At 37.0% G+C, this 14,068-nt stretch overlaps 4 protein-coding genes and 1 non-coding gene across 8 annotated transcripts; 4 read left to right on the top strand and 1 right to left on the bottom strand.

The window, feature by feature from the left end:
• Positions 1 to 550: 550 nt before the first annotated feature.
• On the bottom strand, positions 551 to 622 carry TRNAG-UCC (transfer RNA glycine (anticodon UCC)). Its single transcript has one exon. It is a non-coding gene; the product is annotated as a tRNA-Gly (tRNA).
• A 682-nt stretch (positions 623 to 1,304) lies between these two features.
• On the top strand, positions 1,305 to 4,121 carry LOC104739407 (GABA transporter 1). Its single transcript, XM_010459754.3, has 6 exons — positions 1,305 to 1,564; positions 1,669 to 1,899; positions 2,676 to 2,960; positions 3,055 to 3,185; positions 3,280 to 3,519; positions 3,613 to 4,121. The coding sequence occupies exons 1-6, from the start codon at positions 1,477 to 1,479 to the stop codon at positions 3,991 to 3,993; spliced, it is 1,356 nt and encodes a 451-aa protein (XP_010458056.2). The 5' UTR covers positions 1,305 to 1,476; the 3' UTR covers positions 3,994 to 4,121.
• Positions 4,122 to 4,352: 231 nt separating this feature from the next.
• On the top strand, positions 4,353 to 6,808 carry LOC104739406 (uncharacterized). 2 transcript variants are annotated; one of them, XM_010459752.3, is made up of 8 exons: positions 4,353 to 4,625; positions 4,726 to 4,766; positions 4,939 to 5,002; positions 5,302 to 5,490; positions 5,691 to 5,762; positions 5,886 to 6,061; positions 6,159 to 6,282; positions 6,508 to 6,808. In XM_010459752.3, the coding sequence occupies exons 1-7, from the start codon at positions 4,464 to 4,466 to the stop codon at positions 6,277 to 6,279; spliced, it is 825 nt and encodes a 274-aa protein (XP_010458054.2). In that variant the 5' UTR covers positions 4,353 to 4,463; the 3' UTR covers positions 6,280 to 6,282; positions 6,508 to 6,808. The 2 variants fall into 2 exon arrangements, with proteins under 2 accessions (XP_010458054.2, XP_010458055.2); XM_010459753.3 differs by having other exon boundaries at positions 4,934 to 5,002.
• An 11-nt stretch (positions 6,809 to 6,819) lies between these two features.
• LOC104739405 (aspartic proteinase 36) lies at positions 6,820 to 10,784 on the top strand. Of its 3 annotated transcripts, none has more exons than XM_010459751.3 (10): positions 6,820 to 7,516; positions 7,903 to 8,032; positions 8,143 to 8,387; positions 8,614 to 8,841; positions 9,230 to 9,392; positions 9,605 to 9,678; positions 9,769 to 9,862; positions 10,209 to 10,275; positions 10,359 to 10,430; positions 10,510 to 10,784. In XM_010459751.3, the coding sequence occupies exons 1-10, from the start codon at positions 7,269 to 7,271 to the stop codon at positions 10,668 to 10,670; spliced, it is 1,482 nt and encodes a 493-aa protein (XP_010458053.1). In that variant the 5' UTR covers positions 6,820 to 7,268; the 3' UTR covers positions 10,671 to 10,784. The 3 variants fall into 3 exon arrangements, 1 of the variants encoding a protein (XP_010458053.1); XR_015579974.1 differs by having other exon boundaries at positions 7,131 to 7,516; positions 9,255 to 9,392; XR_015579975.1 differs by having other exon boundaries at positions 7,131 to 7,516; positions 9,203 to 9,392.
• Positions 10,785 to 10,994: 210 nt separating this feature from the next.
• LOC104739404 (UDP-D-apiose/UDP-D-xylose synthase 2) lies at positions 10,995 to 13,998 on the top strand. Its single transcript, XM_010459750.2, has 9 exons — positions 10,995 to 11,565; positions 11,808 to 11,900; positions 12,016 to 12,123; positions 12,493 to 12,607; positions 12,692 to 12,825; positions 12,912 to 13,013; positions 13,099 to 13,191; positions 13,275 to 13,410; positions 13,498 to 13,998. Exons 1-9 carry the CDS (start codon positions 11,290 to 11,292, stop codon positions 13,608 to 13,610), a joined length of 1,170 nt encoding a protein of 389 aa, XP_010458052.1. The 5' UTR covers positions 10,995 to 11,289; the 3' UTR covers positions 13,611 to 13,998.
• The last annotated feature ends 70 nt before the right edge of the window (positions 13,999 to 14,068 follow it).

Below are 14,068 nucleotides of genomic sequence, written 5' to 3'. Positions count from 1 at the left end.
TACCATAATCCATAGTTTCACGAAACATTTGTGTAAGTTACTCGATTTACGTACTTTGGAGGCAAGCCCATAGTCCAACAAGACTGACACACATATTTAGTAATTATATATGTACTACAAGATTGGTGGTTGAGGAACAAAACAATGCCGATTAAGAGGATGATTATGGTGGGTGTCTTCGTGACATGACGTTGATGATGTATGATGAAATGTGGGGTTAGGGGAAGGTGAGGAGTTGGTAAACGTAATAAGGGTTTGGGGATAATCCATCATTTTTGTCGGTATTGTTATGACTTCGTCTTGTCCTTATGGACCAGCCGGTCATAAATCATCGAATCCATCATGATTTACAAAGTATGCTTATATCGTATTTCCAAATATATATATTTTAGATATATCTACTCGATTCTTTGAATTGGAGAAAAATGTTCATGAGACTGGTTTGCCCGAGAGGTTATGGGGGAAGACTTATTCTGCACTTAGTGCACGTGGGTTCGAACCCCTCTTCCAAAATTTTATTTCCAATTAGTTTTCAAAAACATTAAAGAAATGCGTCTGCCGGGAGTCGAACCCGGGTCTATTGCTTGGAAGGCAATTATCCTAACCGTTGGACTACAAACGCTTTTGTCTTGACTTAATATAATGTTTAATTAAATCTTTATAACATGGATATATTATGTATATAGACAAATTAATTAACATCGCTTAATTTTTAGGGGTGGTATTGTATTCTAATTTTTGAAGAGTTCAACAAAATCATTAAAAGTGAATAAGTGAAAGATTGTTAAAATTGATAGAGAGTTTTGTTGATTAGTTTTCTAAAATTTTGTAAAATCCTCCAAACAATTCCTGTATTTTTGTGATATTTTCCATGATTTTATTTTGTAAAAAAAGTGTCTAAAACCACGAACCAATAAAATAATAAATGAACTCATTAATAATCCTAAATTATTTTGTTTTAATTGAATAACACAAAAATTTTAATGACTTTATAAAAGTCTGAATCCAATAACTCAAATTTGTTAAGATTTTAAATGATTTTTTACAAATCACAAACTAATAACACTAAACTTTGACAGAGTTTAACAAAATTTTGATCTAATAACAATAGATTTTACATAACATTTAAAATTTTTAAAACTCTTTTCAAATCTTAATTTTATTGATTATTAACTTATTATGACTTACCAAAAAAGTTGGATGTCAAATGATTATTAACTGATTATTAACTTATTATGACTTACCAAAAATCTTGGCTGGCTTGTTTTGTCTTTGAATATCCCCTTAACCTTTATTGTAATAATACACTAATCGCACTCTAGCTTGTGGTTTTAAAATGATATGATAGAGACTGTTTTTTTGGACATTATTATATGAAAATGATATGAGAGAAACTGTTTGTTGGCCTTATAAATTGAGTAAAGCATATAACCAAAGTGGAGAGAGGGAGAAGCTAATTAAGAGGGAGATAAAAAGATGGGTGGAGAAGAAGAGGGATCAGGAGATAGAGAAAAAAGAGGGGAAGAAGTTGATGCCGGTTCTCTATTCGTCCTTAAATCCAAAGGTACGTATCCATATGTTATGCAAATTAATTAATCTATAATAGATACACGTTATATAGATCATATCATATAACACAACAAGAAAATATTTGATGATGGAAACTAGGGACATGGTGGCACTGCGGATTCCACTTGACGACGTCGATAGTGGCGCCGCCGCTACTAAGTCTGCCGTACGCTTTCAAGTTCTTAGGATGGATCGCGGGGATATCATGTCTGGTGGGAGGAGCAGCCATCACTTTCTACTCCTACACACTTCTTTCGCTAACCCTCCAACACCATGCTTCCCACGGCCATCGTTACCTCCGCTTCCGTGACATGGCCCACCACATCCTCGGTAATTCTCTTTTTGACCTTTCCGTTAATAATCATGTTTATCTTTCTAATTTTGATCTGTAATTATAGACTTACGTGTCTATAAGGAAAACCAGAAAAAAAAAAAAAAAAAAAAAAAAAAAAAAAAAAAAAAATCATTCATATTTTATACTGCTTTATGATATGGGATGATTCGTACCATATTATCGGGAGTCGGATCAAAAAGTTGACCATTCCACTCCTAGCAATTATTATTTCTCTTTCTCGCCACGTGCTCATATCAAGTCTTTTATTACGTTTGTTTGCTATCTGTCTTTTTTCTGTTCTCTTGTTAATTTCACTAATGCTGAGGTATGTAAGTGGATGTATCCACCGTTGTATCCCAATGTACTGTTGTTTTGATATACATTAATAAAACAAGACTTGAGAAAAAAAAAAAAAAAAAACAATTTCTTTCGAATAAAATTTCAGCTTAAAAATATTGTGTTTCGATGAAAAAAGGCAATATCCTACGTAAGGTTGAATAGATCCGACCTGCTTTAGAAAGTAAGATTTTCTTGAAAAGTTCAGAATCTAAAGTGGATCCACATATACACGAAATTTAGTGTCATGCATTGATTTGGTCAGTTTTCAGTAGTGTGTACACCAATAATTTGAGGGATTTATCATTTATAGAATTATAAGCATGCATGTAGCTATGTAAGATTATAATCTACCTCCTGACTTAAATTTTGCTTACTTTAGATCCTTTTAGTTTCGTCTTAATTAAAACAACTCCTGGGGTGTGTTTGAATAAAGGTCCGAAATGGGGGAGGTACTACGTGGGACCGATACAAATGGCGGTGTGCTATGGTGTGGTTATTGCCAATGCGCTTCTTGGAGGCCAATGCCTTAAGGCAATGTATTTGGTAATGCAGCCGAATGGGGAAATGAAACTCTTTGAGTTTGTTATTATTTTCGGAGCTTTGCTTTTGGTTTTGGCACAAATCCCATCCTTTCACTCTCTACGACACATTAACTTCTTCTCTCTCCTCCTATGCCTTCTCTATAGTGCTTCCGCCTCTGCTGCCTCCATCTACATTGGTACTCTTCTTTACTAAACCTATCTTACTGGCTCTTAAAAATTTCAAAGCTAATTTAGTAAGATGAATAATCCAATATTTCTTTTGAATATCAGGAAAAACATCAGATACACCAGAGAAGGATTATACATTAGTTGGTGACCAAGAAACTAAAGTGTTTGGAATCTTTAATGCCATAGCCATCATTGCCACTACATACGGCAATGGCATTATACCCGAAATTCAGGTTTCATTTTCATTTTCTTGGTTTCTTTCTAAAGTAGAACACCACCACTTTAGTATTTGATATATAAAATCTTCTTGTATTCTTTGCAATACAGGCAACAATAGCGGCGCCAGTGAAAGAAAAAATGTTGAAAGGATTGTGTATGTATTACATTATAGTGATAATGACATTCTTCACTGTAGCCATAACAGGCTATTGGGCGTTTGGTAATAAAGCCAATGGACTTATCTTCACTAATTTCTTAAATCTCGAGACGAACCATTATTTAGTTCCTACTGGGTTTATTTTTCTCATCAATCTCTTCACCGTTCTTCAACTTTCGGCTGTTGCTGTGGTAAATAAGTCTACATAATCATTTTACATACATTTGTTTTCACATGTAAAGTTACTAATTTTGAGTTATATATATATATATATATATATGCAGGTATACCTACAGCCTATAAACGATATATTAGAAAGTGTAATCAGTGATCCAAGAAAGAAAGAATTCTCTATGCGCAATGTCATCCCTCGACTAGCTGCACGTTCCCTCTTCGTCGCGGTGGCTACAATCGTGGCGGCAATGCTTCCGTTTTTTGGAGATGTGAACTCCTTGTTAGGTGCTTTCGGTTTTATACCTCTGGACTTTGTTCTACCAGTAGTGTTCTTCAACTTCACGTTCAAGCCATCTAAAAAGAGTTTCATATTTTGGATCAACACTTTGATAGCCGTGGTTTTTTCTATTCTAGGGGTGATTGCTATGGTCGCGGCGGTTAGACAGATTATTATGGATGCCAGTACGTATAAGCTGTTTGCCGATGTGTAATATAAAACATACAAACTTGCAACGTGAGTGAGATTGTTATTGTATTAGTAAAGTTTAAAACCTCATTATACATATACATATTCGTATAATTTTAATGTTTTAAATGAAATTTGTTCCGACAAAATAAATATCTAGAAAGACTAGAATTGATAAATCACACAATAATCAATTCAGATTGGGAATATGAACATTTGAATCTTGGAAACCCAAAGATAATATACACACCTACATAAATATAATACTACGAAAGAAAGGCCAAAGTTGGGAATGCGGCTAAACCGGGTTAAAATCACGGTTCGACCGGCTTATCCAACAAAAATATTTGGTTTAAGATTGTAGGCTGGTTTTTAATTTCAAACGTGTTGGTTCGGTTTGCCTGAAACAAGCAAGCCTTTTTTTTACAACCCAGTTTCTTCTTGTAGCTGCTGCTTTAACAACGAACCAAATAGGGTTTAAGCTCTTGTAAAAACATGGCGACGACTTTGAATCGATTTCTGAAGCATAGATCACTCTCTGCTCTCTCGTATCGAAACCAGCATCAAGGACTCTTCATCTCCACTCGCTATGACTCTCTCCCTTCGCAAATGCCATCTCTTCGATCAACCACCCGCTCGTTCCTCGATTTTTACAAGGTCTCATTCATTACTCAGGAATTTTTTCAATTTCGCTTTATCGGAAGTAACGGTGACTGACTATTATCTATCGATGCTGTGTTTTTTTGGATTTGGGCAGTTTGGGAACAAGAAAGCAATTGAGGATGAACGTGCTAGACTGTAAGCTTTCCCCTTTATTTAGTTTCGATTCGATTCGTTTTTTAGGGGTTTTTTCACCATTGAAGTCTGATTTGGCTCTCAGTTGTGGAGATATATATATATATATATATATATATATATATATTGTCTCAATGAGAAGTTAATTAGTGGAGTATGATGTGGTTTAGGGCAGTAATGATGAGATGAATCGGGGATACTTTGCTGATATGAAAGAATTCAAGGATCATGGCGGTAAGGTATAAATAATGATGCTACTTCTTTCAATCTGTTCTCTTAAATTGGTGTTTCTATAGGACTTAGGAGTCACAATCAAAGATCCCAGATTCTGTGTTTAGTTTTAATGGGTGGATTGCTTTCACTAGCTATAGATTATATCGTACATTTCTGTTGTTTGGCTTCGCTTTTATTAAAACTCAGTTTCAGATTTTCTTTGTCCTTGGCTATGCTTGATTTAGATACTGTAGCTTGTAAGGAGCTTTATATTGGCTTTATGAAGTTCCTCAACTGTCCACTGGTGTTTTTTTTTTTTTTGCAGATAGCAGCTGCAGATAAAACTCTAAATCCTGCTGTTTCAGCCATGAAATTTCCGGCATTAGCAGTGACTTTCTCTAATGGAGAAAGCCTGACGTTGCCTGTTACTCCCAACAGCAATGAAGTTAACACAGAGGATTCGGCTGTTCCAAAAGTTTCATTGGTGTGCCTGTCTTTCAGAGCAAGCTCTCAGGTACAGAAAATTCCACCTCGTTTTCGTTAAATACTTCAAAGGAACCAAAAAAAAAAATGTTTGGTTAACCTTTTTGAAGAGTGCTGTAGCATTGACTGATGTGTTGCTTGTTAAGCGTAGTAAGCAATGGTTGATAAGTATGATCTTATAACACAGCTTGTCTTATGTTGCTACTGGGTTGTCGTTGTTTTATCTGACAGGAAATGATCAGCTCGTGGAGCAAACCATTTCTTGAATCGTTTGGCAACAGGGAAGATCTTCAGTTGTTTGAGGTACTGATCCTGAATTGTTTTGTCATATGTAGATCAGATTTTAAAACCTGCACAAGTGCTTTTTTTTTTGGCTGCTATTTTTTTTTCTCTCATTCTTCAGGAAAACTTGTTCCCTTGTATTAGGTATCATTTATAGACAAATGGCTCCTGGGCTTTCCCCCCATAAAAAAACTACTTCTCCGGGTCTTGCAAAAACCTAACAACAGTGAGAACAATGTCCTCCAGAGGCAGGCTGTATACGCATTTGGGGACCATTATCACTTCCGTAAACAAATCAAAGTTTTGAACCTTCTCACTGGGTACAGAAAATCTCCCTCTACCTTATCAAGTTAAGAATGCATAGCATTTATGTAACCTTTCTGATATCTCTATTGCACACGCTTGTTTATGTTTCAGGTATATTCTTCTACTCGACAAATCCGGGAGAATAAGATGGCAAGGTTTTGGAACAGCAACTCCAGAGGAAGTGTCTCAACTTCTCTCTTGCACCTCCTCACTTCTCTTGAAAGATCAATGAGAGGTAACCAAACTGCTCTCTCTCTTTAACCATTTAAGTCATAAGACTACCAATTCCCTTTTACGCCTATTATTATCAGAAATTGTACAGCATGAGCAGGAATATGTTTAGTGTATAAAATATTGTTCTATAGTGGAGAGTTTCTATGAACTATGAAGCACCTTCCTGATATAGTTTCCCGTACGAAAATATAAAATCTAAGTGTCTTTGTTTCTGTCACATGTCTAGATTGCTGCTTAAACCGGAGACCATCTCAAAAGACTAGTGCTCCTCCTTTACTGGTATGAAGGATGTCGAAGAATTAACTTTCAGAAGGCCACACAGAAGACAATAAAATATCTCCTATCTTTCGTTTTTCTTTTCAGTTTGATTCGATTGATGTTAGCGGCACTTTCGAAGCAATGGAGGTCATACTCACTCTTCACTTGTTTCCATTTTTTTTATCCTTGCATGTTGTACACATATGAGTATTGAGTGACCTAAATTTTGTTTCTTATATAATTGGAGTTAAGTTGGAAACAAAACAAAACCAAACCATCTGGTTCTTCGTAGAGAAGTTCATTTAATTTGGTTAGAAACAAAGCCGTTGTCGTAGACTTTGGAGTGAGGTGGTGAAGTCAATGGTCGGTCAACGGCACTTAGATGCGTCATATAGGCTGAGCACTGACACATTAATTACATCAGTCAATCTTGCAACTGTAATAATACTCAGCATTTTTTTTATCCAGTAACCAGTTTTGAAAATTGAACTTAAGAAATCATAATTAGCAAAATACCAAATTTTAAAACACGGCAAAAAAAAAAATAATAACTCAAAACATAAAAGGATAAATTATGGAAAGCTTCATTCCATATTTAATTAAATAAATCACCAAAATGTGAAAAACTTTAGAACTGTCATCAGAATATATCAGAACGTTTCAATTGGCGGCTTTCTCTCTCTCTCTCTCTCTCTCTCTTTCAGGAAGAGAAAGTTTCGAACTCGAGAAATGGCGGTGGATACTCCTGCTGGAGTAATCGTCATCGCTGCCGTGTTTTTACAAGCTGCCGCAACCATGGTAGTATGCGGTCCCGACGCGGTTCTGAAGCTGGAGAGATTGATACCGCCGAACCACGAACTTGGTCTGACTGAGCTCAGGGCTTTTGATTCAGCTCGCCATGGAAGGTTATTGCAGTCTCCCGTCGGCGGCGTTGTTAATTTTCCGGTTGATGGAGCCTCCGATCCGTTTCTCGTTGGGTACTACTGTTGTTACCCATTTGCTTATGCACACTTTTTCGATTCCAATTTTCGATTTTTTTTTTTGGTTTCCAAAGATAAAAATCACTTTTTTTCTTTTCGAACCGTAGTAGAGTCACCGGACTTGGGTTTGAAAACTTGTCTCCCAACAAAATTGAATCGACCGAACTAATTTATTCCCGGGTAGGCTGGAGTAATGAGATTCGATTCTGTTTTCAAGATATATGAACTTTTGCTTATTGGCTTGTGAAGCTTCTAAATCTAATTCAGCTACATTCTAGGATATGTGTTCAATTTGGAATAGTAATAACTTTGACTCTGTCTTTTTTTGACTCTTGTCCATTCCTATTTTAGAATCTTGTTGTCATAATTCCCTTTCATGACAGGCTTTACTATACAAAGGTTAAACTTGGGACACCCCCGAGAGAATTTAATGTTCAAATTGACACTGGAAGTGATGTTTTATGGGTTAGCTGCACTTCCTGCAACGGCTGCCCCAAGACCAGTGAACTACAAGTATAACTCTTTCTAATTTTCCTTTCTAGCATTCTAACCCATGCCCTTGGTCTTAATCTTTCTGACGAGGTACATGTATATGATTATCTTTTTTTTGCCTCTCCTTCCAGATTCAGCTAAGTTTCTTCGACCCTGGAATTTCATCCTCAGCTTCGTTAGTTTCATGTTCAGACAGGAGATGTTACTCAAATTTCCAGACAGAATCGGGCTGTGCTCCCAACAATCTTTGTTCCTATTCGTTCAAGTATGGTGATGGAAGTGGCACTTCTGGTTACTACATTTCAGATTTCATGTCCTTTGATACTGTTATCACCAGTACATTGGCTATCAATTCCTCGGCTCCCTTTGTCTTCGGGTAAACTACCACAATATAACCGTGTGCATTTTAAATCTCCTTTCAATAATGATGATTTCCTTAGAGAATATGGTGCATTGCCTTCTCTGGAAACTTAAGTGATGCCTGCATGTATCATGTATGATAACCACACTTGGTCTTTAATATGATCTAACTTCCATTCATCTTTTCTGTACTTGTTCAACTTTCAAAATATGTGATGCTTGTCTTCAATATTGGCTAACAGGTGTAGTAATTTACAAACTGGAGATTTACAGAGGCCGAGGAGAGCAGTAGATGGCATCTTTGGGTTAGGACAAGGGAGCTTATCTGTAATTTCACAGCTTGCTGTGCAAGGACTTGCACCACGGGTATTCTCTCACTGTCTCAAGGGAGATAAAAGCGGTGGAGGTATAATGGTTTTAGGTCAAATTAAGAGGCCAGATACTGTCTATACCCCCCTTGTTCCATCACAGTGAGTTCTTAATCTTTCTGTTATACACTTGAACTCGTATAATCTTACGTAAATAAAAGCACCGTTTAAATCTTGTGGGTACTTAACATCACGATGTATCAAACTTCTATGGTTAGAGTAGAATTCCCAGGAATTGTTTTCATAAGACAAGGAGGTAGACCCAGGGTTTAACTGATGATCATCATAGTCACTATTCAGATATAAATGCGGGATTTGTTACAATTTTTTGCTATCTCATTCTGCTGTAGGAACCATATGATCCAGAAATAGACATTTTGTATCTGCACATATAGAAAGAAAATGTAGCTTGTTTATCTTGGGATAGGAAAACTAAAATATATAAACGCACGTCTTGATTCAGATAATATATACTGCAAACAAATTTCAGGCCACATTATAATGTGAACCTGCAGAGCATTGCTGTAAACGGTCAGGTCTTACCGATAGATCCATCTGTATTCACAATAGCCACTGGTGATGGGACGATAATTGATACAGGGACGACTCTTGCTTATCTTCCCGACGAAGCTTATAGTCCATTTATCCAAGCTGTGAGTGTTTTTTTCTTCATCAGTTCACCTTTAGGTTTTCCAATCATCATACCCTATTTGCCATATTCTGTCTAGTTTTTGCCATTGTTGAAGTATCTGACCTCAAGTGTTATATTTTAAAAGATGAGATTACATTCCAATTTCGACGATATATGTTATTGTAATTTGTACCTTGTACAAGAAAGAAGATTTATAAACTGTTCAACCTGCAGATTGCAAATGCTGTTTCGCAATACGGGCGTCCCATTACCTATGAGAGTTACCAGTGCTTTGATATCACAGCTGGGTAAAGTTCCTCTCATGTGTATGTATGTATATATAAAAAGCTGTTATCTCTCATGCTTAAGTGCTAAAAAGATTTGAATCTGTTATACAGTGACATTGATGTCTTTCCCGAAGTTAGTTTGAGCTTTGCTGGTGGTGCATCAATGGTCTTAAGACCGCGTGGGTATCTTCAGATATTTTCTAGTGTAAGCATATTTATGCACTTACACACTACTTCAAATGTTGACTTCTAGTGTGTCAATGACAAGCTTTGAAATTTTTAGCTGTTCAACTCTTAGTATAGGTCTACTGTATATAGCCTAAGACTAAATCTAGCAAATTAGAGCTGTTAGGAGTTTTTGAGAGAGAAGTTTAGTGAGGGCTGGGTTTATACGGATGTATACAATGATAATATCAAGCACTCGCCAAACATTAGTGCCAAGAAAAACTTGATCTATAGATAGTTCTCTTGTATTTAGTCTCAACCCTTGGCTAAACATTATCTATTAGTGCCAAGAAAAACTTTGATGTGTTTTGTTTTGCTATCATCAGTCAGGAAGTTCAATATGGTGCATTGGTTTCCAGAGAATGTCGCATCGCCGTATAACAATTCTTGGAGGTAACGACTCGAGTTATTATTATTTGTATCAAGTGAAATTGAAACAGTGCAACTAATTTTCTCAATGGTGGATTTCTTTGCAGATTTGGTTCTGAAGGACAAAGTGGTGGTCTACGATCTAGTTCACCAAAGGATTGGATGGTCAGAATACGACTGTGAGTGTGTTTTCTAATATTACGGCAAAGCAATCAACGTACATTGGAGTACGATGCAGATAATGAAATTGCATTACAGGTTCTCTGGAGGTGAACGTTTCAGCGTCAAGAGGGGGACGAAGCAAAGACGTTATAAACACTGGACAGTGGAGAGAGAACGGTTCGGAGAGTTTGAAAAGAAGTTATCACCTGTTACAAGTAGTAACATTACTTGTCCATCTTTTTGCGCGCTTCTTGTAGCTTCTACTAGCATTCACATCAACCCACTGTGGTCGGACTTTTGTAATCTTATTTATTACAGTAATTTTAACACAGAGATGTATCACTAATTAAATTTCGACTTTTTGGCCACCACCGACTGATAGCACCAATGAGGCAAGACGAATATGAAAACAATTAGGTATACTTGCCCGGTGTAAAGCAACAAACACATACTCTCAAAAATTGATGTAACCAAAGTTCACATTCACAACAAGTCAATAATTTAGCTATAGTTTTAAAATATGATAGTCACGTGAACAATCAGATTGATAATAATTGCGAGTGGAAGAAAGAATATGACACATAACGAAAACATTAATTTCACGTGGGGGGGGGGGGGGGGGGGGGGGGGGGGGCGAGTATAGGTCTAATGTACAAGCGGTGAGAGTAGGGGAAGGTATTATATAGTAATGCCTCCTCCCTTTGATCACTCAGTCACTCACTCCCCCACATGTCCCTTTAAATATCAATCTCTCGTTTCTTTCTTTTTTGGAATCTCTCTTCCACCCATTGTTATCTCCTCCTTGATCACGCGATTTTTTTTTTTTTTTTTTTTTTTGGGTCTTCACCGACACAAGAAAAAAAGAAAAAAAAAATTATGGCGAACGGAGCAGGTAGATTGGATCTGGACGGTAGGCCGATTAAGCCGATTACGATATGCATGATCGGCGCTGGAGGTTTCATCGGCTCTCATCTCTGCGAGAAGCTTATGACGGAGACTCCTCACAACGTGCTTGCGCTTGATGTTTACAATGATAAGATCAAACACTTGCTTGAGCCTGATACCGTTCAATGGGCTGGCCGGATCCAGTTTCATCGTATCAACATTAAGCATGATTCTAGACTCGAAGGACTCATCAAGATGGCAGATCTGGTATTGTTTCTTCTTCTTCTTCTATTCTCTCAGTTTTAATGTATGTGCATGTGAATGTGAAGCTCTTCTTTAGCAAGCTATGATGTATATTTATTTAGAAATCTGTTGGGAATTTTCCAAGTTATTGTTAGTGCGTTTCGCTGATTTTGATGATTACAGGCTCAGATCTGATCTGTTATGTGTAATTGAGTTTTGAATTGTGAATGTGTCTTCTTTAATCTCTCTGTTGTTTTGCTTCGCAGACGATTAATCTGGCTGCGATCTGTACTCCAGCTGATTACAATACCCGTCCTCTTGACACTATCTACAGCAATTTCATCGATGCTCTCCCGGTGGTATTGTTTATTCTATTCCTTGTCTTTCTTTTTCTGGTTTAGTGGAGCAATTTTGTAAGTTTGAGGAATATTAGTTGTGACATTATTTGAGTGATCATTGGTTTTCGGCATGTAGGTTAAGTACTGCTCAGAGAACAACAAGCGTCTGATTCACTTTTCCACTTGTGAAGTTTATGGAAAAACTATAGGAAGCTTTCTTCCCAAGGATCATCCTCTTCGTCAGGTCAGGCTTTTTCTTCTACCCACTCTGATCATGTCATTGTCTACTGGATCAGGAAACTGTGTTTATTTTTTTTGTACATTGGCGCACTCGCTTAAGATGGATACAGGAATTCATATATTCTATTGTTGTTAAGACATCGTTTTCTGTGATAGAGAAATTAAAGTAAACTTGTTCTTAGCCTATCACTATCCACTTAACATATGTTCGAGAAAATGTAGTTTTTATTGCAATTACATAGTTGTATATTTCTTTTTGCTTAGCTTTCTTATGTTTAAGTAAAAGTTAGTTAGTATCTGGTGTTTTTTTACTGCTTTTGTCTTTGTATCTGTTATTTATTCAATTCTCACAAATGATGCTCCTTTTCTACAGGATCCTGAATTTTATGTACTCAGAGAAGATGTATCCCCTTGCATATTTGGTTCTATTGAGAAGCAGAGGTGGTCATATGCTTGTGCAAAGCAGTTGATTGAGAGACTTGTCTACGGTATGCAGTTTTGTTTTACATGATAAGCAAATTAGTTTTATCTAGACACAAAACCATTCTCACATTACTTGTTTGTGGTTTCAGCTGAGGGTGCTGAGAACGGACTCGAGTTCACCATTGTAAGACCGTTTAACTGGATTGGACCTAGGATGGATTTCATCCCCGGCATTGATGGTCCTAGCGAGGGTGTCCCTCGGGTCCTAGCGTGCTTCAGTAACGTAAGTATACAGACTCATTCCAATAACCAGAGTAATTTTTGTGGTTGCACCTTTTTTTTTGATAAAACACTTTGGGGTATTTTCAGAACCTTCTACGAAGGGAGCCTCTCAAGCTTGTGGATGGTGGAGAATCACAGAGAACCTTCATCTACATCAAAGATGCTATTGAAGCTGTCCTTTTAATGATTGTGAGTTTCATTCATTGCCGATTTCGTTAGTTGTAGTGCTACCAAAGAAGTTGCAATCTGAATTTGCTTGCGGGAATTTTAACAGGAAAACCCAGAGAGAGCCAATGGGCATATCTTCAATGTAGGCAACCCAGACAATGAAGTGACAGTAAGACAACTTGCTGAAATGATGACTGAGGTGAGAAAAATTGGTCACGGAGAAGTCTCTTAATTGATTTTCAATATACTATAGCGGCACACTCAAATGTTGCAAAATGACAGGTCTACGCAAAAGTGAGTGGAGAAACAGCTATCGAGAGTCCAACGATAGACGTGAGCTCCAAAGAATTTTATGGAGAAGGTTATGACGACAGTGACAAGAGGATCCCAGACATGACTATCATCAACCGTCAACTTGGTAATTTCCTCTTTATCCTGTTTGTTTTGTCTCTTTTAACATAACCAATTGTTTTCTAACTAATACTTGGTGTGGACAAATATTTAGGATGGAACCCGAAGACGTCACTTTGGGACTTACTTGAGTCAACCTTAACTTACCAGCACACAACCTATGCAGAAGCCATTAAGAAGGCCACTTCAAAACCAGTCGCATCTTAGAAGTCATCTCTCCTATGAATACTTCGAAATCATATGGTGTCTACTATTCCATTTTTTTTTTTTTTAATTCACCCAACCGAAACCTTTTCTTCCCTTATTTTAGGCCATTCTAAGCAAATGATATATCACTGTGTTTCATTCTAGTTTACGTTTTCGTTGTTATATAGTATTACTGTTTATGTTTTTAAATTCGTTGTTGAAGCTTTTTTATATCTTGTATTTCTCAGTAACTAAAAAGGGAATGGGTTGTCCACGCTTTGTTTCTGTATTTGTCTGGTTGGAATGAGCGAGTTTGGCTTTTGCTTGTGTTGCTGTGGACAACCCATGCTTTGTTTCTGTATTTGTCAGTACCTTAAATGGAAATGCCTATCCACGCTTTGTTTCTGTATTTGTCAGTACCACGCTTTGTTTCTGTAGTTGCGTGTATCTATGCTTATCCACGCTTTGTTTCTGTATTT

The sequence above is a fragment of the Camelina sativa genome, chromosome 14, assembly GCF_030686135.1.
Source record: "Camelina sativa cultivar CO46 ecotype springtype chromosome 14, ASM3068613v1".
NCBI lineage: Eukaryota > Viridiplantae > Streptophyta > Magnoliopsida > Brassicales > Brassicaceae > Camelina > Camelina sativa.
Note: the sequence above shows the minus strand (reverse complement) of the source record. Positions and strands in the feature narration are given on the sequence as shown.

What these genes read in the sequence shown, in the direction of transcription:
- LOC104739407 (XM_010459754.3), top strand. Translation starts at nt 1,477, where the DNA reads ATGGGTGGAGAAGAAGAGGGATCAGGAGATAGAGAAAAAAGAGGGGAA. An exon ending in ATTCGTCCTTAAATCCAAAG is followed by an intron (nt 1,565 to 1,668) that starts GTACGTATCCAT and finishes GATGGAAACTAG; the next exon opens with GGACATGGTGGCACTGCGGA. An exon ending in GCATTATACCCGAAATTCAG is followed by an intron (nt 3,186 to 3,279) that starts GTTTCATTTTCA and finishes TTTGCAATACAG; the next exon opens with GCAACAATAGCGGCGCCAGT.
- LOC104739406 (XM_010459752.3), top strand. Translation starts at nt 4,464, where the DNA reads ATGGCGACGACTTTGAATCGATTTCTGAAGCATAGATCACTCTCTGCT. An exon ending in CGTTCCTCGATTTTTACAAG is followed by an intron (nt 4,626 to 4,725) that starts GTCTCATTCATT and finishes GGATTTGGGCAG; the next exon opens with TTTGGGAACAAGAAAGCAAT. An exon ending in CTTTCAGAGCAAGCTCTCAG is followed by an intron (nt 5,491 to 5,690) that starts GTACAGAAAATT and finishes TTTATCTGACAG; the next exon opens with GAAATGATCAGCTCGTGGAG.
- LOC104739405 (XM_010459751.3), top strand. Translation starts at nt 7,269, where the DNA reads ATGGCGGTGGATACTCCTGCTGGAGTAATCGTCATCGCTGCCGTGTTT. An exon ending in TCGGCTCCCTTTGTCTTCGG is followed by an intron (nt 8,388 to 8,613) that starts GTAAACTACCAC and finishes ATTGGCTAACAG; the next exon opens with GTGTAGTAATTTACAAACTG. An exon ending in CCGTATAACAATTCTTGGAG is followed by an intron (nt 10,276 to 10,358) that starts GTAACGACTCGA and finishes ATTTCTTTGCAG; the next exon opens with ATTTGGTTCTGAAGGACAAA.
- LOC104739404 (XM_010459750.2), top strand. Translation starts at nt 11,290, where the DNA reads ATGGCGAACGGAGCAGGTAGATTGGATCTGGACGGTAGGCCGATTAAG. An exon ending in AGGATCATCCTCTTCGTCAG is followed by an intron (nt 12,124 to 12,492) that starts GTCAGGCTTTTT and finishes CCTTTTCTACAG; the next exon opens with GATCCTGAATTTTATGTACT. An exon ending in TCCTAGCGTGCTTCAGTAAC is followed by an intron (nt 12,826 to 12,911) that starts GTAAGTATACAG and finishes GGGTATTTTCAG; the next exon opens with AACCTTCTACGAAGGGAGCC.